This window comes from Bubalus bubalis, chromosome 8 (assembly GCF_019923935.1).
Source record: "Bubalus bubalis isolate 160015118507 breed Murrah chromosome 8, NDDB_SH_1, whole genome shotgun sequence".
NCBI classification, from domain to species: domain Eukaryota; kingdom Metazoa; phylum Chordata; class Mammalia; order Artiodactyla; family Bovidae; genus Bubalus; species Bubalus bubalis.
The window spans coordinates 96237933-96262251 of NC_059164.1; the positions used below are offsets into that span (position 1 = coordinate 96237933).

General features: G+C 42.2%; 1 protein-coding gene across 2 annotated transcripts in view; it reads right to left on the reverse strand.

Annotated features, from left to right (window-relative positions):
- The window catches only part of CHCHD3 (coiled-coil-helix-coiled-coil-helix domain containing 3), a 285897-nt gene extending 265641 nt beyond the window's left edge, over window positions 1-20256 (reverse strand). Inside the window, exons 1-2 of one of the 2 annotated variants that reach the window (XM_025291546.3) lie at window positions 20001-20256; window positions 5177-5264 (exon numbers count right to left, since the gene is read on the reverse strand). In XM_025291546.3, coding sequence (XP_025147331.1) covers window positions 5177-5264; window positions 20001-20081 — 169 coding nt within the window. In that variant the 5' untranslated portion in view covers window positions 20082-20256. The remainder of the gene's footprint in view (window positions 1-5176; window positions 5265-20000) is intronic. The other variant, XM_006047727.4, reaches the window with a different exon arrangement.
- Between the last annotated feature and the right edge of the window lie 4063 nt (window positions 20257-24319).

Genomic DNA, 24319 nt, shown 5'->3' on the forward strand with positions numbered 1-24319 from the left:
CTTGCACAGTGAGGATAGGAATACAAGCGAGCTCCTTTGTCTTTTTGCCCAGATTCATCCTTTTCATCTGGTTGCTAGCAGCTTAGGAAACTAACAAAGAGCCTCCTAGTATCATTCCTGCCTGTTTTTTTCATACTGACTTGGGGACAGGGTTTCCTCAGTATTAGATGGGATCAAACATGAGAGGTCTGACCTCCCTATAAGCCAGAAAAACTAAAGGATCAAGGAGGAAAGGGAAAAAAATCAATATACAACACTGAAAAATGCAAGATGTTCATGAAAAGGTAACCCTTTAAGTCAGACGTGACTTAGCGACTGAACAACAACAACAATCCCTTTACGTCAGTGTGAAAAAAATAATTTCCCCTGGTATGAAAAAAAGCCAATGTAGTTGAGATAGCACATAACGCAGCAGAGAATGTGAGGCAGCAAGGACACAGTTAAGTTCTTTAAAGCGTGTTCATTTATTAAAGTGGCATCACAATCTGCTGCGTGTCACACAGTGTACTATTTTGCCTGAACAGCTTTACATGCAAATACTGCAATGAGTCACTGATCTGGTTCAAGGTTGGGCAGAAAATAGTTTCAGTAAAGTCTTTAGAGGAAATCACTTTCTTAACAGCATAAATTATATTCTCAAAACTATATACAACAAAATTTAGTTTATTCACACATATGAATAGCCTAGGGGGGTGGTATAAATTAATAGTCCTGCAAGGAAGAAAGCATTTTAACAAACATTAAAAATTCAACTCACATTTAATATATAATTTACTTGACACTGAAAAATGCAGAAAAAGCTGGTGACATTTTTATCAATATTATTTTTGTAGACTTGAAAAATTATTTCATAACACATCTAAATTATAAATCTTAAGAAATCTATTATTGGGTATGAACTAAAACCCCAAATGAGAAAGAGAATATAAACTTTGAGGCTACTTACTTTTATAAACATATTCTTTAAATCTTAAGAAGAATAAATCTTTGCTAATTTGCACAATCATAGTGTAATTGCATTCTGAACCTAAAGGCAGTATCTTTGTAAAACAGTATGTCAAATCTTAGCTTTTTTCTTGGGTTAGGTTGGCATGGGTAAGGGAAATATCCTTAAAGAGTTGGCACTATTAGCCTTGCTGAGCTTTTTTCACATCAAGGTGCAGACAGAAAAAGCAAGTGCTTGTATGGCAATATGAGGGTACGCACATGTTCACCAACCTCTCTGAGCCTAAGAAATCAGTTCCTCCAATACACTCATAACGCACAGGTTAGGAAGCTGTGCTAAAGACTGAGGTGAAGGCAGTACTCCCTGAAATATCTGCTAAAGCGTCCATTTACCTGCAGTCCTGGGGAAGCTGGTATGTAGAAAATGCAGGAAACTAGATTCACAAACACAAAGAGCCATCTAGCTCCACTATCTCAGTCGCCGCATCATTAAAATCCTCTAATGAAGCGCAAAAATTCTACAGCCGAGCAAGAGAACTTCCTGCAATGACAAAAGTGTCCTCTGCCTCACTGCCCAACACGGCGCCACGAGCCACAGGCAGTCACCGAGCGCGAAGAGATGAAACCTTTATTTTACTTCATTTTGATTGGTTTTAACTTAAATATGAATGGCCACATGTGACAAGTGGCTACCACTGAGACAGTGTAGTTCTAGCCCAACCAACAAACACAAGGTAGCATTCACAGAGCTTTCAGTGCCCAGGCTGGTCATGGACCAACGAGGTCATCAGTCACATCAAACGGAGAAATGGGATGGGATGGATCCCTCAGCACAGCCAGAACTCATCACAAAGTCAGTGTGATGCTCCGCAAGGCCACACCATGAGCACTGATGGAAAGTCTTTCCACCTTCACCCGTTCGCTCAAAGTACCAGTTTAAGAAACCAAGCCAAGAAGGAAAACACTTCCTTCTCCTTCAACTCACTGTGAATGAGACCCAACACAGGGAAAAGCTAGAAAAACCAACAATCAGAAAAAGAAAGCGCTTTCTTCAACTCTAGCAGAACATCACTAAAATGCACCTCTTTCCCTAGTTTCTCTCGCATCCTTTTCACATATGAAGCATGGCTTCATTCAAGGTACAATAAAACAGTGCTTTACAGCATTTGCTCTGGAGTCAAATAGACTTGAAGTCAACTATTACCTCCACTACTCACCAGCTGTGTGACTTTGGGCAAGATAATTAATCACTTCAAGTCTCAAATTCCTCCCATGTAAAATGACTTAATATAGTACCTTTCTCATAGGGTTATACAGATTACATAAGACAGACATAAAGGATTTAACAGAGTACCTGGCACATAATAAACATTACTTAAATATTCTCTTTCACTATTTCATCATCAGTGCATAGCATCATCCTATCTCCTTTACACAGTACGTAAAAAAGAAATCAACCAAGAACAAAGCACATTTTAGATCAAATTCCAATTTTTAAAAATCTCCATGTATCAAAAGATGATTTTGTTAAAGCAGAAAGGGCTCAGTCATGGTGTACCTCAGAAGCCAATAAAGCAATTCAAATTATATTGTAAGTATGTGGCGAATCACCACTGGGATGTGACATGAGCTGATTTATGTTTTTAAAGGCTACTGAGGCCTCTGGTGCATGGCAGAGCACACACGGAGGACAACAGTGGAAGTGGGGAGCCAGTTAAGAGGTTTCATCAAAAGACAAGATAAGAGATGGTGGTTATTTCGACTGGAGATGCAGCAGTGAAGATGGATGTGCGAAGACCATCTCCAAACCTATTTTGGAGATGGAGCTGATAAGATCAGCTAATGGTCTAATACAAGAATCAAAATGAAAAAAAAAAAAAGAGAGAGAGCAAACAAGGGTGAATCCCAGTGCCCTTTACTGGGAAAGATAAAGAGGAGAAGCAGCTCTGAAGAACAGAAAGGTTTGCTTTGGATGTGTTAAGTTGAAGAAATCTAAGGGGCAATCTGAAGAAGGCAGTTATCTGAGACTGCAGTTTCAGGGAGAAGTCAAGGCTAGAGACAGAGTTTTGGAGACAAGTACATAATGATTCAAAAGGCATGCAATTTGATGACATTAGTGGAAATCAGCAAAGACTAGACTGAGAATGTAAGTAGTTCAGTTCAGTCATTCAATCTTGTCAGACTCTTTGCAACTCCATGAACTGCAGCACACCAGGCCTCCCTGTCCATCATCAACCCCCGGAGTTTACTCAAACTTAGGTCCATTGAGTCGGTGATGCCATACAACCATCTCATCCTCTGTTGTCCCCTTCAATCTTTCCCAGCATCAGCGAAAGGTTTTCCAATCAGCCAGTTCTTCACCTCAGGTAACCAAAGTATTGGAGTTTCAGCTTCAGCATCAGTCCTTCCAATGAATATTGAGGACTGATTTCCTTTAGGATGGACTGGTTGGATCTCCTTGCAGGCCAAAGGACTCTCAAGAGTGTTCTCCAACACCACAGTTCAAAAGCATCAATTCTTCAGCGTTCAGCTTTCTTTATAGTCCAACTCTCACATCCATACATGACCACTGGAAAAACCATACCCTTGACTAGATGGACCTTTGTTGGCAAAGTAATGTCTCTGCTTTTTAATATGCTGTCTAGGTTGGTCATAACTTTTCTTCCAAGGAAAGTATTTTAATTTCATGGCTGCAGTCACCATCTGCAGTGATTCTGGAGCCCAAAAAAATTATTTCTGTCACTCTTTCCACTGTTTCCCCATCTATTTCCCATGAAGTGATGGGACCAGATGCCATGATCTTAGTTTTCTGAATGTTGAGTTTTAAGCTAACTTTTGGAGAATCCAAGAAAGGTAGAAGGAAAACCAAGAGTGTGGCCCAGAAGTCAAAGAAAGGGTTTCTGGCAGAGGGAGTGGCCACTTACTATTTAACTGTCATGAACTATGAACCCTTCTTAATGCTCCTACACAACAAGAAGTTTTAAAAGGACAAGAACTATTTCTTATTCACCTCGGCACTTTCTGCTCTGAACACATCAGAAGTTCAACTTGTGGTTATCAATTTAATGATTAGTAAGAGGGTCACAAATGCTGCCAGGTGAGGCATTTGTGCAGGAGCTCATCTTTCTCAAGGTATTTCAGTCTGCAGCTAGATTTACCACCCAATACTTTCTAATAAATAATGAAAATTCTCATTTAGTTCACAATGAATCATCTCAACTACTTCCTCACTGTCATTTCACCAAAACACAGCATGTCCATCCATCAAATTTGGCGGCAACAAGTACAGTGCCAGACACAGAGCAGGTGCTCAGTAAGTATTAGGTGGATGAATCAATGGATGGGGGTAGGAGAGAGGAAAGAAAAGCAATCTCTTATCCTCCAGGATCCACAGACAAAATAAGACAATAAGCCTCCATGGATTTCGTTTAACATATTTTCATCAATAATTAAGACTCTGAAGGAATAAACTGCTTATAAACTTGAAGAAATCCATTACAAAGTAAAATCATTAGAGATATTTCACCATCTGGAAACAATAAATCAGTATTTTCTAAGTTCAATTTTTTTAATAAATATTTACTCCCAAACCTCTAATACCCCTTATACGTCATTCATTTTACACAAAAAAACTAGGCAATAACCTTCCAAAGCCTAACAGAGGATCCAGGAGCTGGAAGAGAAAAAAAAAAAAATTTCCAAAGACTGTTTGAAAGTAGATTCATTCTACCTTACAGCAAAGCATTTTAAAAGAAAGCCCAATATTAACCGCTAACACAGCTGGCCTTCCGTAACTGCAAGTTCCACATCCACAGATGCCACCGACCACAGACTGAAATTATTCAGGGAGAAGAAAAAAAAACAATTCCGGAAAACCCAAAACACCCAAAACTTGAATCTGTCATGCTGGCAATTATTTCTATGGTATGTACAGTGTATTATATGTATCATAAATAATCTAAACAAGATTTAAACGATCAATATATGGGAGGATGTACATAGATTATAGGCAAATACTACCCATCTTATATAAGGGACTTGAGCATCCATGGACTACAGTATTCAAGAGGGTCCCAGAACCAGTTCCCCATGAATACCAAAGGAAGACAATTCTCCTGTAAAAAGCATCCAAGTAACAAAAGACAGAGTGCAGGAGAACATGACTATCAAGTGAACTTCCACCGCTTAAAGTTTTTCTACTAAGAACTCAGAAATTCAAACTCTGAAATACCTGAGGCACCGTAAGTACCAGAATACCGCTGAGACTTCGGGCCAGATGGAGAGGTTTCCTTCATACGATCAATCACATTTTCCGAAAGCTGAAAAGAGCAACATCAAAATAAAATCAATTATAAGAGAACAAGAAAGAAAACAGTACAATACATCCAAGTAAGCCAGTCATCCATGGCAATGTGTGTAACGAATGGCCTGAAGAAATCAGACTAAATCTGATCGCTGTGAAACTAAAACCAAGAAGAGTGTTAAGATATCAAGATGCACCCCACAGCACTACTTCATTTCTTCTAATGCAGTGCTCATTGCTCATTATAAATAACTCTTTCCCTCATTTTATACTGTGCACGAAATTGTAATCTCTGAGAAAATGTAAGCCATCAGAACTCCTCCAACTTTCCGCCCTCATCCTCCGAGTTAATTTACACTTGCAGCAGGCCTTAGCGCCTTCCTTCCCTCCAGTCCCAAATGAAATGGTGTCCCTCCCACCCTCCCTCCGTTCAAGGCTAACCACAAACAATCCCTCTTTCAGTACATTTCTTTATGCACCAACTCTGTGTCAGGAACTAGACTAGACTTCAAGTATTCTAACAGTTGATTCTAACAATCAAGTTGCTTAAAGAGAGGAAACAGACCACCATGCATTTAAATATAATGTAAAGAATGTTACTTAAGTCAGTTGGCCTGTAATGGAAGGACAGACAGCACAATGGCCAGACGGGCAGGGCATCCAGCCAGGCTTTGGGAGCGGGCCTGGGCAGGAGGTTAAGAAGGATGAACAGTACTTAGGAACAGAAGGAGCAGGATAAGAGTACCATAAGAAGAGGGTATTAGGATTTCCCTGGTGGTCCAGTGGTTAAGGATCCACCTGCCGATGCAGGGGACATGGGTTTGATCCCTGGTCTGGGAAGATTCCACAAGCCACAGGGCAACTAAGCCCATGTGCCATAACTAGTAACAACTACTAAGCCCGTGCTCCAGAGCCCAGAAGCCACAACTAAGGAAGCCCGCGCGCCCTAAAGCCCGTGCTCATCTCCAAGAGAAGCCACCACAATGAGAAGTGCCCGTGCTCATCTCCAAGAGAAGCCACCACAATGAGAAGTCTGAGCACTGCAACTAGAGAAAGCCTAGGCGCACCAACAAAGACTCAGCGCAGTCAAAAACAAATATTTTAAAAATTAAAAAGAAAGAAGAGGGTACCACATGAAGCTACCATTAAGCAGCAGGGCTTAACAGCAAGTGGAAATGTCAAACAGCCAGTTGGCAATAGCACAGAGGCAACGAGGAACACTCAGGCCATGAGATTTGAGTCATCAGCACCTCTAACCCCTAGGTATCATATCATCCTTTTATTGTTTTCTTATCAGGCTTCCCTTGTAGCTCAGCTAATAAAGAATCCGCCTGCAACGTGGGAGACCTGGGTTCGATCCATGGGTTGGGAAGATCCCCTGGAGAAGGGAAAGGCTACCCACTCCAGTATTCTGGCCTGGAGAATTCCATGGACTGTATAGTCCATGGGGTCACAAAGAGTCGGACAGGACAGAGGGACTTTCGTTTGTTTTATAGGACTTCTCACTATCTGATACTTTGCTGTTTATTGCCTGTCTTGCTCACTAGAAACAAAGCTCCAGGAAAGCATGGATTTGGTGGTCCTGTCCAGTACTATATCCCAGAGCCTCAATAAGCTTGGTTAATTAGTGAATGATTAAATAAATGAAACAATATGGATGAAGAAAAGAATGCCTGAAGCAGGAAGTTGAGGAGGGGGCTCAGTGAAACAGAAGGTGAAGAGGGAAATAAGATTTTGGATTTTGAAGACTCTTAGTAAATAAATCCTTCAAGTCAGGGGGTTGAACTTGATCCTGAGGGCAGCTAGGCACTACTGAAGGATTTTAAGCAGGGTAATGACACAATGAGACTTACATTTTAGAAAGATCACTCTAGCTACAGTGTGAAGAACAGATTGGAGGGGGATGAGAACAGAAGCAGGAGGACCCCTGAAGGAGGCTAAAGGACCAATTAAGAAGCTATTAAGCATATGTCCACACAAAGACTTGCACAGGAATGTGCAGAGCAGCACTATTCATAACAGCAAAAGTGGAAACAATATCCATCTTCTGGTGAATGGATAAACAAAACATTATATGGCCATACAATGGACGAGGATTCATCAATAAAAAGAAGTGACATACTGAAATAAGCTACAATAAAGACAGACCTAAAAAACAGTTACAGAAGCCAGGCACAAAAGGCCATATACTGTATAATTTCATTTACCTGAAATGCTCAGAAAAGGGAACTCTATACAGATGGAAAATATCTTAGGTAAGTGGTTGCCTAAGGCTGGAATGAGAATGGAGATTAACTGGAAATGGGCATGAGAGATTTTATTGGGGTGATGAAAATGTTCTAAAACTGGAAAGTAGTGATGGTTGCACAATTCTGTAAATTCATTAGAAAGTGCTATACACAGAAAACAGGTGACTTTTATTATATGTAAATTACACCACAATAAAGTTGTTTAAAAAACAAGTTAACCTTCACCAAGTGCTTATGAGGTGCCAGGCACTGATGTTAAACCAAGTATTTGGCTCATTTAATCCTTCACAATCCTATGAGATACTTTTATCATGTCCATTGTATAAGTGAGGAGACTGAAGCAAAGCCAGATTAAATAATTTGTGCTAGATCTTACAGTTTGTCAATAATGAAGCCAGGACTCAAATCCAGGAAGTCTGAGAATCAAGGTCACACTCAGACATCCCCTTCACTGCTAGACTCACTGTCTGACTAGATGAGGGTGAAGCAGAAATCATCAAGAAGGTTTACAGGTCAAGTAATGGGGAGAAACAACCCCACCCCTTACCCCCCAACCCCACCCTATACCACTGCTACATCCTCAGGGACCTTCTTCCAGTTTCTACTTCCTTAACACTCCACTGACTGACTAGTAACCCAATACCAGGCAAAAGTCACCACTGATCAAATAAATAACCTTCTATATTTATACAGGCTTCCCAGGTGGCACCAGTAGTAAAGAATCCACCTGCCAATGCAGGAGACACAAGAGAAGTGAGCTGAAGGCGGGCATGGTAACCCACTCTACTATTCTTGCCTGGAGAATCCCATGGACAGAGGACCCTGGTGGGCTCCAGTCTATGGGGTAGCAAGCAGTGAGCCACAACTTAGCAAGATATTTATATAAACAAACATCTTTTGTATTTACAAAGCACCTAATTTATGACTTCCCTTTAGCATCACTCCCGGCTTCCAGAAACCCAGCCCCCATGCCACTTTTCCAACATCCCCTTCCTGCTGGTCCTAGGACTCTGCCTGAGTCTTCTCTCTTCTGCAGGCTTCCCCCTCCCTTGTGTTGCTGTTTAGTTGCTAAGTCAAGTCTGATTCTTTGCGACCCCATGGACTGCAGCACACCAGGCTCCTCTATCCATGGCATTTCCCAAGCAAGGATACTGAAGTGGGTTGCCATTTCCTTCTCCAGGGGAATCTTCCCGACCCAGAGATGGAACCCACATCTCCTGCTCAGCAGGTGGATTCTTACCACTGAGCCACCTGGGAAGTCCTCCCCTGCCCACCCTTATATGCTAGAAGGCTCCACATTCTGTTTTTTGCCTTGATTTCTTCTCACTCCACATGCTCTTGGTGGTACTCTCATTCACTCCCCTGATGTTTTATTAATAACTGCTGTTGATTGATTAATGAATTCTAAACCCATTATCTCCAGTCCAAGACCTGTATCCCAAAAGGCAGACCTAAACAGAGTTGCCTAATGGACACCTCTCCGGGGACAGACCACAAGCACCACCAACCCAACATGTCACTAATGGACACCTCTCCAGGGAAAGACCACAAGCACCGCCAACCCAACATGTCCCAGGCTGAATTCACATTTGCCAAAAAAGACCTCTGTGTCCTCTTGCTTTCCTTATCTCATTCATGACACCACCTCCACCCAGCTTCCTAAATCAAAACTCAGGAGTTCTCAACCCTTCTCTCTCCCTCATTCTCTGAGCCATGACCTCCTCAACCCCTAAACAGCTAATGAATTTGCCGTCCCTTCTCCCATCCTGTTTCCCCTGCCCTAATTCATGGCATCCTCAATATCCCTCCTAAAATACAAATGATTATGGTAATTCTCACTTCAAGTCCTTCAACAGCTACCTCTGTTGACAAGAAAGGCCAAATTTTTTTGCATGGCATTCAAGACTCCCTCTTCTTTTGGTTATGGCCTCATTCTCCAACCCCAACTTCCATGGCTTTTCCCTCAACACTTCATAAGCTATTCTCTACCCACACTGGCCACTCGCTGCCATCTCTTTGCCTTTATTTTTGCCTACAATGCCTTCACACCTCGGGAGAGAACTGCCTTTCAAACTTCAGTTCAAAACATCCTCAAGTCATTCCATGCCAACTCTGCCTACCCAACAGGAAGGACCCCTCCTGTGCCCCCCACGGGTACCTTGCACAAATGTCCAGCGCTCCAGTGACAGAACAAGCATTTGCCTTTCCACAAAACTGTGAGCGCCGACGTGTAAGAGTCGCCCAGCAAGGCTTACTAGGCTGAGCACTAATGGAGGCCCTTGGGAAACATCAATGAACATGAAACGGTCTGTAGCTGAACAGTTACTTGTATCTCAGGACCCAAAGCAGAATGGAGGTGAGACAGCAAAGGGAAAGTCGACAGCTCAAACGCTGTGATCTTTGAAGGAGAAACCATGACTCCTTTCTCAGAAGAGAAGCGGAAGTTAGGAAGGAGAGTGCCCACAGACTCGGCTTCTCTATCACCTGACAGCCACGGAGACTGCTGCCTCAACTCATCTGCAAAGCTGAGCTACATCATAGGAAGAACTCCTTAAGACTGACCCCAATCCTCTCAACTCACAGGTGAGCAAAAGAGAGATTCTAAGTGCTATCCAGCTACCGGTAGCATCAGGACCGGCAACCAGTAACCCCATTCTCTCGTCCCGTGCTTTCTCTGCTGCTAAACAATACGCTCCTTATCCCACACGTGTATCACTTCCTCGTGAGGAAATAAAATGAGGCTTATTAAGTTTTGGAATCTTAAAGCTATATTTATTGATATATAATTTGAGGTTTACTCAATATATAAGGTAATGTACTAATACATAATATATAATGTACTGTATTAACATAGCATGCTGTAATATATTATATATATTTTATATTACATACCATATTACTATATATTATGCTATAATGCATCTACTGTTACATATGTAATATAATTTATGTGCTTAAAGCTAATATCAGATCAGATCAGTCACTCAGTCATGTCCAACTCTTTGCAACCCCATGAATCGCAGCACACCAGGCCTCCCTGTCCATCACCAACTCCCAGAGTTCACTCAGACTCACGTCCATCGAGTTGGTGATGCCATCCAGCCATCTCATCCTCTGTCATCCCCTTCTCCTCCTGCCCCCAATCCCTCCCAGCATCAGAGTCTTTTCCAATGAGTCAACTCTTCACATGAGGTGGCCAAAGTACTGGAGTTTCAGCTTCAGCATCATTCCTTCCAAAGAAATCCCAGGGCTGATCTCCTTCAGAATGGACTGGCTGGATCTCCTTGCAGTCCAAGGGACTCTCAAGAGTCTTCTCCAACACCACAGTTCAAAAGCATCAGTTCTTCGGCGCTCAGCCTTCTTCACAGTCCAACTCTCACATCCATACATGACCACTGGAAAAACCATAGCCTTGACTAGACGAACCTTTGTTGGCAAAGGAATGTCTCTGCTTTTGAATATGCTGTCTAGGTTGGTCATAACTTTCCTTCCAAGGAGTAAGCGTCTTTTAATTCCATGGCTGTAGTCACCATCTTCAGTGATTCTAGAGCCCAGAAAAATAAAGTCTGACACTGTTTCCCCATCTATTTCCCATGAAGTGATGGGACTGGATGCCATGATCTTCGTTTTCTGAATGTTGAGCGTTAAGCCAACTTTTTCACTCTCCACTTTCTTGTGAGCTAATTTGACATATATGATTTTATACCTTACAAAACGATGGCCCAGAATAAAGGAAGAAGCACTGGTCACTGACTAGCTATATAACCCCTCAATGGGCCTCCCTTTCCTCATCTGGAAACTAGGAAAGTAACACCTAGCCCCGGAGTTACCAAGGAGGAAGGGTTCCAAGATGCAACACAAATAACTGATACAGCTCCAGCCACCAGAACTTCAGCCGCCCATTTATCTCAGTTCACTCTCATCAGCTGCACCAAGTTCATATGGGGATCCTTCTCTACGTGGTGCGTGAAGACAAGGCCTGCATGAGTCCTGGTCTGACTTAAGGTGCCCATCTATCCCTATCTATGGAATGTGAAGTCAAGTGGGCCTTAGGAAGCATCACTACGAACAAAGCTAGGGGAGGTGATGGCATTCCAGTTGAGCTATTTCAAATCCTGAAAGATGATGCTGTGAAAGTGCTGCACTCAATATGCCAGCAAATTTGGAAAAGTCAGCAGTGGCCACAGGACTGGAAAAAGTCAGTTCTCATTCCAATCCCAAAGAAAGGCAATGCCAAAGAATGCTCAAACTACTGCACAATTGCACTCATCTCACATGCTAGTAAAGTAATGCTCAAAATTCTCCAAGCCAGGCTTCAGCGATACGTGAACCATGAACTTCCAGATGTTCAAACTGGTTTCAGAAAAGGCAGAGGAACCAGAGATCAAATTGCCAACATCCCCTGGATCATGGAAAAAGCAAGAGAGTTCCAGAAAAACATCTATTTCTGCTTTGACTATGCCAAAGCCTTTGACTGGGTGGATCACAATAAACTGTGGAAAATTCTGAAAGAGATGGGAATACCAGAACACCTGACCTGCCTCTTGAGAAACCCATATGCAGGTCAGGAAGCAACAGTTAGAACTGGACATGGAACAACAGACTGGTTCCAAATAGGAAAAGGAGTATGTCAAGGCTGTATATTGTCACCCTGCTTATTTAACTTCCATGCAGAGTACATCATGAGAAATGCTGGACTGGAAGGAGCACAAGCTGGAATCAAGATTCCCAGGAGAAATATCAATCACCTCAGATATGCAGATGACACCACCCTTATGGCAGAAAGTGAAGAGGAACTAAAAAGCCTCTTGATGAAGGTGAAAGAGGAAAGTGAAAAAGTTGGCTTAAAGCTCAACATTCAGAAAACTAAGATCATGGCATCTGGTCCCATCATTCCACGGCAAATAGATGGGAAACAGCAGAAACAGTGTCAGACTTTATTTTTCTGGGCTCCAAAATCACTGCAGATGGTGACTGCAGCCATGCAATTAAAAGACACTTACTCCTTGGAAGGAAAGTTGTGACCAACCTAGATAGCATATTCAAAAGCAGAGATATTACTTTGCCAACAAAGGTCCGTCTAGTCAAGGCTATGGTTTTTCCAGTGGTCATGTATGGATGTGAGAGTTGGACTGTGAAGAAGGCTGAGCGCCGAAGAATTGATGCTTTTGAACTGTGGTGCTGGAGAAGACTCTTGAGAGTCCCTTGGACTGCAAGGAGATCCAACCAATCCATCCTAAAGATCAGTCCTGGGTGTTCATTGGAAGGACTGATGCTGAAGCTGAAACTCCAATACCTTGGCCACCTCATGTGAAGAGTTAACTCATTGGAAAAGACCCTGATGCTAGGAGGGATTGGGGGTAAGAGAAGAAGGGGACGACAGAGGATGAGATGGCTGGATGGCATCACCAACTCGATGGACGTGAGTTTGAGTGAACTCCAGGAGTTGGTGATGGACAGGGAGGCCCGGTGTGCTGTGATTCATGGGGTCGCAACGAGTCAGACACGACTGAGCAACTGAACTGAAAGACTGAACTGAACTGATGCTCTTTGCATTAAAAGTACAATGTCTCCTTCAACCTAAACATTACTTCTTATTTTATTGGTAACTTTTTATTTATGTGGTTTATCTGATGCCTCAAAACTTGCTGCTGCTACTAAGTCGCTTCAGTCGTGTCCAACTCTATGCAACCCCATAGATGGCAGCCCACCAGGCTCCCCCGTCCCTGGGATTCTCCAGGCAAGAACTGAAGTGGGTTGCCATTTCCTTTTCCAATTCATGAAAGTGAAAGTGAAGTCGCTCAGTCTTAGCGACCCCATGCACTGCAGCCTACCAGGCTCCTCCATCCATGAGATTTTCCAGGCAAGAGTACTAGAGTGGGCTGCCATTGCCTTCTCCGCAAAACTTGCTACTTAATGTCAAATCCATCAGTTCAAAGGATTTCCCAATAAGGTCTTTGGTCATACCTCAGTAAATTTATAAGTATGTCATTCAAGGGTACACAATTCATTTTTTAAGTCGATAAATATGTTGTAAGGTTGCCTTGAGAGTCGACCTATTTTTTTTTGTTCTTAGAATTACTCATACATGTTTTCAGAGGTCTTTCCAGAGGAGCGCCCATGGCACCCTACAGTTGCATCTCTGCTTACTCCAAGCCTGATCTACCGTCTCCCCAGTCTGGTCACAACTAGGCTGATGGAAGGCAACAGTCAGGCTATCCTTTGTATTTCAAACTGATACCCGCTGAGCTGACGCCCCAGCTTCAGTAATGAGTTCAGGCCTCACACTCACCTGATCTCTGTTAACTGGGGACTCACTTGCTAAGCAACTGACAAGGTTTAGAGATGCCAGCCTGTTATACAATCTGCAGCTAGAGAACAACTCTTCTCTATGAGGCAAACTGACCCTGATGCTGCTAAGTCACTTCAGTCGTGTCCGACTCTTCGCAACCCCATGGACTGCAGCCCACCAGGCTCCTCCGTCCATGGGATTTTCCAGGCAAGAGTACTGGAGTGGGGTGCCATCGCCTTCTCCAAAACTGACCCTAGAAGGAGTCAAAGGTAAAATGTAAGCTTCTGCAAGAGCTGGACAACCAGCCTCTGTATAAGCAGCAACTTCTTTAGGAAGCATCTTTCCTTAAATAGGATACCTTTTAGAAAAGCTTTTTCCTGTTTAAATATCCATACCTGCTACACCTGGTTTCCAGACAATCTCTGGAATCTCCATCAAGGCAAATACCAAGTGCAATTTACAAAAATTATTTGTGGCAAAGAAGAGTGACAGAAACCCCTCACCCACCCACCCACATTAATGCTACAACTATGCCCTGAGGCCCATGGATTCAGAAGTCTATGGATTAATTCCTCAATTGTATGCAAAATTTTCTGCTTATTGCATTATTATGTGCAGAGTCCAAAGCCTACAGATTTACGGTAGTCTGTGAACTGAAAGTTAAGAACCCCTGTTCTATTGGGGCTTCCCTGGTGGCTCAGATACTAAAGAATCTGCCTGCAGTGCAGGAGACCCGGGTTCTACAATTAGTGAGAACCAAAAGAATAGGGCCTGCCAACAGAGTTGAATTCAGTTCACTGACTTATCTGCCCTATTGTCTACTACTCCTGAAGACGTAGTTAAGTAAACAAAGCTTGCCAAGTCATGGTCCATACTACTCCCCACACCAACATGTGCCCCACAGAAGAGGAAAAGATGTGGGTCATCTTCCATAGCCTTCCCACTCATCTCTTCCCACCCACCTTCATTGGTCTTATCTAAAATCAGAACACACCACTCATCAACCCAGAATCTAGTATTTTCTCAGAAACAAGAAACTGAGACAGGCAAAGATCAAGTCTACTTCCAAGGAACAGAGTAAAGGGGGAGGAGAACTCCCTTTAAGTTCCCCCAAGACGTCAAGATAGGTACCACATGAGACAGAAATGAATGCGACCCACAGCCCATAATAGTTTTTCTCAACTTCTTCCAGGTGCTTCTTGTCAAACTGATTAAAAGACTCAGACTCATTTTTCTCACTTGGTCCTCCTTCCATGCAGCATAGATCATTTTCTTTTCAACTACCATTTCAAGACTTCAAAAACTGCCACTGGTATTTGAAAGAAATTACTCCTAAATACTTACTTAAGGGGGAATATATTCCATACTACAAACACATATATATAAAATGTAACTTTCAGCTCATGTCTGTAGTTCATCACTCATATTCTTTGCCTTTGTTATCAGTGGAAATCATGAACTTCTCCTCTCTGTATAAAATCCTAGAAAGCTTAGCATGGTAATATATATATACCCAAGAGATTCACGGAACCTAAAGTGGAAAGGGGCCAATCATTTACCTGATAACATTCCTCAACCATCCCAGTGACAGACGGGATTTGCAGACTCTGTTAATGGACCCTCTCCACGATCCTTAACCACATCCCACAGGAAGTAATCTCTTCATGCAGGGGCTCTTAACTGCTAAGTCTTCCCAAAGCATGAGCTGTGTTCCACATTAGCATCCCTGCTACCGTAACTGGCTCCTATGAATTTCAGCTTGCAACTTCAAGGCAAGTTGCAGAGATTAGTTTATGCCTGGGAAGCATGATAAATATTACTCTGAAAATGATACTTATTGAAGTTGACATTTGCTCTGGAAGAGTTCACTCACAGCTTTGATGTTTCATATAAACTTGTGCAAGACTGAGTGCAAGGCACACTTTCCAAACAGGCTCAGCAGGTGCTCAGAAAAATCCTATTAACCACATGCAATATGAGTAATCAAAACGCTTGGTCTTTCGATCACAAGAAATTTAGACTTGGCAAGGAGGGCAAGGCACAAGGGTGGCCTTTCATCCAATCCATGAGTTCAGATTCAAACCTGGAGTCAGGTGTAAGAATACAGGTTATTTTATGGAAGCGGGGAGGGGGAGTTGTTGACTGGTGAGAATTAAGGGAAAGAAAAAACCAGGACCCTACAAATAACCGTGAAAATAGCACATGGTGGGTGAGAAGACACTTCCAACTCAACATTTTAGGTAGGTCCTTTAATCGCCAGCTGATGAGGACCTCAGCAAGAAAAATCTGGAAAAACATGATCTATTAATAAATGCAGCCTAGTTACTAAAAGCCTTATGTCTGCTGACTCAATATGACTCCTCGTACATTAAGATAAATGAAGATGAAATTACTACCCTTATCAGTGGAACACAAATTGGTTTTCCAGCAGCGACTGCGTCTGCCGCACTGCTGGCACACTCTTATTTTTATTTTAAAAATTAAAGTGTTATTGTTATGAAAAAGGGTAACTACAGGTGATATGGTCACAGTGGTCCAAAAGAAAATGCTCTAAACACAGAAGCAGTGGGTGTGGAAAAGTGGTGTGCACCGAAGTAAGGGAAAAGTATCCAAGAAACAAAAGTTATTCTCTTATCAAGAAACTAACACAAGGTGTCTAAAGTGGGCAAGATTTGGTAAAGCCCAAAACCACTGGACAGAAACACATGTAGGAATTAAACAGTGTTTAGGGGAACGCATTTTTTAAAAAATTTCTACTGGAGAGCAGCTGATTTACTGTGTTGTGTTAGTTTCTGCCGTACAGCACAGTGAATCAGAGAGATATATACACATATATCCACTCTTGTTTTTCTCTTAAGATTCTTTTCCCGTACAGGCCGTTACAGAATATTGAGTACAGTTCCCTGTGCTATACAATAGGTTCTTACTAGTTATTTATTTTACATATAGTAGTGTGTATATGTGGCAAACTCTTATTCTTATGAGTAAAAGCATAAATGTTGGTCAACTGGGAAAATCTGGAACGTTTTCTGCAGCCAAGCTGAACTAACCTATCTGCAATTCAATACTGAAGTTTGGGCCTCATGAGCACCATGTTTCAATCAACTGAGCTAAAACAGTGGCTCTCTCATGGGAAATAAGAGGTGCTGCAAGCTAAAATATATATATATATCAGTTTAAAAACATCTAGAAAACACACAGACAAAAAATTCACACAGGCAATCAGTTGTAGAACCCAGGAGTCCCTTCCCCAGTCCATATCCCTTTAGGTACACCTGTGGGAACACAATATGCTCTTATTTTTTTTATCTATTGATTATTATTCAGTTCATGTAAGGTTACACATCCATCTCCTTGCCCAGCTCCAAAAACAGTTACTCATGTGCGTAGTGAACACCCTCAGAGTACCAGACCCTGCCAGATGCTTACATGCGTGCTCAGCCATTCAGTCATGTCCAACTCTTTGTGACCCCATGGACTGTAGCCCGCCAGGTTCCTCTGTCCATGGGATTCTCCAGCCAAGCATACTAGAGTGGGTTACCATCCTCTTCTCCAGAGGATCTTACAACCCAGGGGTTGAACCCGGGTCTCCTGTTTGAGCCACCAGGGACGCTTACATACATCACATCAAATTCTCAAAAGCAGTGTCTGAATACGTAAGTATTGCAAGTATGCTGCACACAGCTGGTGAGAAGCTCAGCTGGCACCACATAAGGTTTGCCTGGTTCCAAAGCACATGCTCTTACCACTGGAGACTCTCAAAGCGTCTTACAACATGAGATGTAGAAGGAACCCTATCATTTTAATAACAGCTACCTTTTATTAAAAATCTACAATGTGCTTTAAATACTTCATCTTCTTAGCACAATCAAGAGATGATACTCCCCTCTGGGGATCCAGGAATATAATCAGGGAAGTGACCTGTCCAAGAATGCAGACTAGAAAATGCCTAATTAACTTCACTGAGGTCTGTTTAACAACTAACTGATGTTCTTTTGACCACGACCTCAAAGAAATCACCTAAGTACTCAACAATTCAACAGCACACTATTTTTAGGGGAAAGTGCAAGAGGCTGAGCATGGCTACAAGAAACTCACAGTGCCGCTAGACGCACAAAATTCCAGAATTAGAAGAGACGAGAGGTTACAGGTGTACTCAAACCCCACCACTTTGCAGGTGAGAAAACTGAAGCTCAGAGATCGAAAATCGTCCTTGAAAAAGAATTTGAAGCAACAGGGAGAACGCTGCAAGGGCAATCCAGGTGAAGGGTATAAACTGAAGAAAAGCAAAGCACAGAGGTCACAGGGGCATGGTATGTGCTTGAATTATAACAGTATAAAATGTATTCCATGAGAAAGAAAAAATAAATAAAAGAATATTTCCACCAAATTGAATAGCCAAAGGACAAAGCTTCTTTTCCTATAAAGTTTTTTTAAAAGGGGCTTTAAGAAAATCTCTCCATTTAATCTAACCTCAAACTTTCTTCATACTCAACATATTTAACCTTGTCTAATACTTGACGTGAATCTCTGTGCTATAGCCCAATTCTCTTTTAATTTTGTTTGCTGCCATCGCTGTGCCTGTACTAAAGCATGAGAACATGAACTTATACATTTTTCTAGCCAACTGCCTTCTCAACCCAAACTTAACATTCCTTCTTACTTTTCTTTTTCACCCTCTGGTGTGTAACACTCAAAGCCTCTGAAGGCAAGATTAATCAAGTCTCCGCATAAAACTCAGAGCCTACAGAAATTTTTATTTTAAAGAGTACCAACTAAACCTCAACAGTGCAAAGAATGCTGCCTCAGACATCTTATTACAAAATGTGGTACCACCATTCATTAATGCAAGGAAATGCTGGCCACAGACCAAAAGTTGAGCTCAACAGTCTGTTTTCATAAAGAAAACTTTAACAAATTCTTCAAGGTAACAGTTGCAAAGTAAAGTTTTTCAACATTTCAAATATTTAGGAAGTTTTAATTCCTCATCATCAATGCTAAAAAGAATTTACACATTTACTTACGCTGGTTGTGTAGTACAGAGGAAGGAAAACAGAATAAAACTTTCTGGGGTCAAACTGCTTTATCTACTAGGTTTAGTCATCATACTTCAAAAACCTGAGGCTGCTAATTCAGGTGCGGTGGAGAGTGTGTTGATGAAGTGAGTGCTGGTATACTGACACCCTAGAGAAAAATCAAGCTTTCAGTTTATGTATGAAGCATGAGCAGGGGCATTTAAAATTTTTCTCCAACGTCTCAGTCAAAACAAACTGTACTGCTCCTGCTACTGCTAAGTCACTTCAGTCGTGTCTGACTCTGTGCGACCCCACAGATGGCAGCCCACCAGGCTCCTTCGTCCCTGGGATTCTCCAGGCAAGAACACTGGAGTGGGTTGCCATTTCCTTCTCCAATGCATGAAAGTGAAAAGGGAAAGTGAAGTCACTCAGTCGTGTCAGACTCTTAGCGACCCCATAGACTGTAGCCCACCAGGTTCCTCCGTCCATGGGATTTTCCTGGCAAGAGTACTGGAGTGGGTTGCCATTGACATGAAAACTTGCAAACCTATCTCAAGTCCTATGAGGCCGGCAGACGTTAGTCTAGAAGCCACTGGGCCTAGTCCAAAATTTGGGCACAACAGGCCACAAGAGGAGGCGTCTGGGAAACACAAGATATCAAGCGAAAGTGCAGGAGGGAGAAGCCAGAAGTCACCTGAAGCAAGGCAGAAAAGTCTAAGGGGTGGGTGGGTGGGTGTTGGGCAACAGACAGTACATAAAGAGTTCCTTAAAACGCCAAGTTCATCCTAAGAGAGGTCATGTGAGCAGGGCAAAAAGCAGGTTTTGAATTCTGAATCCAGAAGACAAGCCCATTTCACAGGTGGGTACAGTGAGGCAGGGGTTTCAAATAAGGTCCCAGGACTACTAAGCAATACAGTCTAAACTGGACTTTGAGCCCTTACAAGGTCTAAATCAACCTGGCATCCCCCAGTCGCCCCAGCACAGTGCTCAGCACTTGGCACACAGCAGCAAATATCTCTGAATAGATGTCCCAAGTCTTGAGAAACTTCAACCTTCTTTGCAAGGAACTCAGCTTTGGGCCGAACAACACTTTGGCGGCAGAACTGGGGGAAAGCAGGCCGAGCAGAACCTGGAAAAGCAAGAGATACGGGGTTCGAGTCGGAATGCTGGCCCTCCGCCCGCCCACTGTCACTCACCCGGATGCCCTTCACCACGGTGATGTTCTCATTCTCGTCCGCCTCGAAGGTGACCCGACGAGTGCTGGCCGTCCCGCCCATGGCTTCGGCTACTGACCCAGCCGAGACCTAGCACGGACCCACAGGCACCACAGGTCCCACGGGCACACACGTGTGTGGACGGCCCAGACTCCTGTCTTGCACAGCGGGAGCAAGGCCACGACCCCAAGAGGCAAGGATAAGGCGCCGTCCTGAGCTCCCGCCTCCTCCGGTCACGTGACACAACAACACTTGGCTCCAATTGGTCAAAGACACGAACTGCCCGCCTCTCCAAGGTAGGGGCTCTCAGATTGGTTAGTTCAGACCCGGATGCTATGACAACAGGTGGTTACTGACAAGGTTTCCGGAGCCCCTGGGTATAGTGGGAATTGTATTCTCGATCTGGCGCGATGGGTGCTGGAACTTTTCTCGCCTTCGTATTTTGAGTTCCAGAGGAGTATGGCCTTCTGGGAGTTGTAGTCTTGGCTGCAGAAAAGGCGTGTAACTGGGGGAACTGTCAAGGAAGTTCTCTAATCCCAACAAAGCACGCTTTAAGGGTAGTATTCTATCCTTAAAGATACCCTTAAAGTTTAGGCTACCAAGTTAAAAGATATAATCTCTTTCGAAAGGGAACTCACGGTTTAAAGAGGGAGCTGCACTCTCCTAATAGAGCCTTTCCTATTTTCCTATACACAAATATATGAGGCAAAATGTTCTTCATTTTAGTCTTAACCAGTCAAAGCAAAACAAAACAAAGCACACCACTGCATTTGGCTTACGGCTTTATTTTGTAAACTAGTTTTTATTTCTTTTTTATGAAAAGTAAAATTTTAAATATTATGGTTTCCAAAGCTGCATATAAGAAAACAGAGAAAACTATTTGCATCAAGCATGCAGAGCGTTCACTTTTGTCTCCTTCTACTTCGGTTACATAAGCTAGTTATACCATAATAGGATCAGGCAGGGAAAAAGTGATTGTCAAAGATAGTATTAATATGAATTAGTGCAGTAATTAAAACTATATCTGACAAAGTTGAGTTTTCCTTTGGAAAGTTTCTAAATCAGTATTTCACCTCTACAGGACACATAAATAATGTTTATGTTACCTAAATACATATTTAAAATTTAGTTTTTGCAAATATTCTATGACATATATAAGTTTACCCATATGGCCTTAGTCTTACAGAGATGTATGTATTCTCTTTAGAAATTAGGTTAGTGATGATACTCTTTAGGTAGTCTCTTTCAACATTAAAGTCAGCCAGTCACAACACAGCATGACATCCTCTTCTTTCAAGTTCAGTTCACTTCAGTCACTCAGATATGTCAGGCTCTTTGCAACCCCGTGGACTGCAGCACACCAGGCGTCTCTGTCCATCACTATCTCCCTGAGTTTCCTCAAAGTCATGTCCATTGAGTTGGTGATGCCATCCAACCATCTCACCCTCTGTCGTCCCCATCTCCTCCCACCTTCAATCTTTCCCAGCATCAGGGTCTTTTGCATCAGGTGGCCAAAGTATCGGAGTTTCAGCCTCAATATCAGTCCTTCCAATAAATACTCAGGACTGATCTCCTTTAGGATTTGCTCTCCTTGCAGTCCAAGGGACTCTCAAGAGTCTTCTCCAACTCCACAGTTCAAAAGCATCAATTCTTCAGCGCTCAGCTTTCTTTAAGGTCCAACTCCCACATCCATACCTGACTACTGGAAAAATCATAGCTTGTTTCAAAGGTACACATAAAAATGCAATAACATTTTTGAGCTTCAGTTATGTGCTGATTTATTACAATAAAGTCTTAGGGCAGAGACTGTCTTTTTCATCTCTGTATCCCTGGTCAGCAGCAGAGTATTGAATTTATGACATGTCATCATTTTATTCAACAGTACACCTATCCAAATTATACTATGCTACTTTGCAGTTTCCAGACTCCATGTTACTTTCTATATGTTCTCAAGTTCTACAATAATATGTTTCCACTTTCTTTCTATAGGGAACTAAAAATCCAAGGAAGCACGCTTTTCATTTCTTCGAGACCTCCCCTCCACAAATACACACTCCTCATTTTTTACCCCAATATGTACCAGGTATTGAAGGTTCTACATAAAACAGATGTGCAATAAATTCGTACTGAAATAACTAATTACAAAGAAAGGGTTTCTTGGAGGAAGTAAAGAGACCAAGGAAAACTAGTTATCTTGAATATATCTATCTCTTTAAAATGTTAAATGAGGGGAATTCTCTAGTGGTCCAGTGGTTAGAATGCAGCACTTTCACTGTCAGGGCCCAGGTTAGATCCCTGGTCAGAGAACTAAGATCCTGCAAACCTCAGGGCATGGCCAAAAAGAAGAAAAGAAATTTTTTAATAAGTAGTCTTATAAGATATGCAGATGACACCACCCTTATGGCAGAAAGTGAAGAGGAACTAAAAAGCCTCTTGATGAAGGTGAAAGAGGAGAGTGAAAAAGTTGGCTTAAAACTCAACATTCAGAAAATGAAGATGATGGCATCTGGTCCCATCACTTCATGGGAAATAGATGGGGAAACAGTGGAAACAGTGTCAGACTTTATTTTTTGGGGCTCCAAAATCACTGCAGATGGTGACTGCAGCCATGAAATTAAAAGACGCTTACTCCTTGAAAGAAAAGTTATGACCAACCTAGATAGCGTATTGAAAAGCAGAGACATTACTTTGCCAACAAAGGTCTGTCTAGTCAAGGCTATGGTTTTTCCAGTGGTCATGTATGGATGTGAGAGTTGGACTGTGAAGAAAGCTGAGCGCCAAAGAATTGATGCTTTTGAACTGTGATGTTGGAGAAGACTCTTGAGAGTCCCTTGGACTGCAAGATCCAACCAGTCCATTCTGAAGGAGATCAGCCCTGGGATTTCTTTGGAAGGACTGATGCTAAAGCTGAAACTCCAGTACTTTGGCCGCCTCATGCGAAGAGTTGACTCATTGGAAAAGACTCTGATGCTGGGAGGGATTGGGGGCAGGAGGAAAAGTGGACAACAGAGGATGAGATGGCTGGATGGCATCACCGACTCGATGTACGTGAGTCTGAGTGAACTCCAGGAGATGGTGATGGACAGGGAGGCCTGGCGTGCTGCGGTTCATGGGGTCGCAAAGAGTCAGACACGACTGAGCGACTGAACTGAACTGAACTGAGTCTTATAAGGCAATCTAAAAACACTTTAGATAAACAACACAGCATTTTAAATTGTAGTGGATTTTGAAAGTCTTCATCACAAGGGAAAAACCTTAGCTAGACTTCCCTGTGCTGATCATTTCACAGTATAGACAAGTACTGAAGCATTACATTATATCCCTGAAAATAATATAATGTTGTATGTCAGTTATACCTCAATTTTAATTAATTAAAATTCTAGAATTAATAATCCAGTCCAATCAACATCACAAAGAAATCCTCTGAATTAAAAATATATATATGCATCTTGGGGCTTCCCTGGTGGCTCAGACAGTAAAGTCTGCCTGCAGTACAGGAGACCTGGGTTCAATCCCTGCATTGGGAAGATTCCCTGGAGAAGGAAATGGCAACTCACTCCAGTATTCTGTCTGGAAAATCCCATGGATGGAGGAGCCTGTCAGGCGACAGGGGTCACAAGAGTCGGACACGACTGAGCAACTTCACTTTTCACTTTCTTTATATGCATCTTATCTTGGAACAATACCTACTATAATAATAGTATTCTGTCTGTATCAACTTCAAAGTCAGGCCACGCATACAGTCGCTTAAAGAAAATTTCTCCAGCTACGCAGAAGCTGTGGTCTGCCTTTCTCTCTTGTTATACCTTATTAGTGATCATCTAACCCAAAGGCAGCATTTATTAGCCAGAGAGTTATGAGCTACAATGGAGAACTTTGCCCAAGGAAAAATGATAGCTAACATTTGAGACAATCAGATTCTCTGTATCTTTTTTTCCTTTTTCCCCTCTATTTAAACTTGAAAATTCAGAGCAAAGAGAAAAACAGCAAAGAAAGAAGTTGTGATACTGAGTTAGAACCATGAGGCTAACTAAAGATAGGTGGAAGCAGAAACTATAGGGAGAATAAAAGGCATCCTTACTGTAAAATAAGTACAACTGTATTTATAGATAATGATAAATAGAAAAAATTTTTAAATCCACTAAAATCTATTGAAACTGATTTTTTTAAAGTTCAGCAAGCTTATATAGGAAAGAGGGTCAACATACAAGAATCAGTTATATTTCCATACACCAGCAATTAAGTCAAAATTAAATTAAGAAAACAATTTCATTTATAATAGCATAAAAAACAAATCAAAT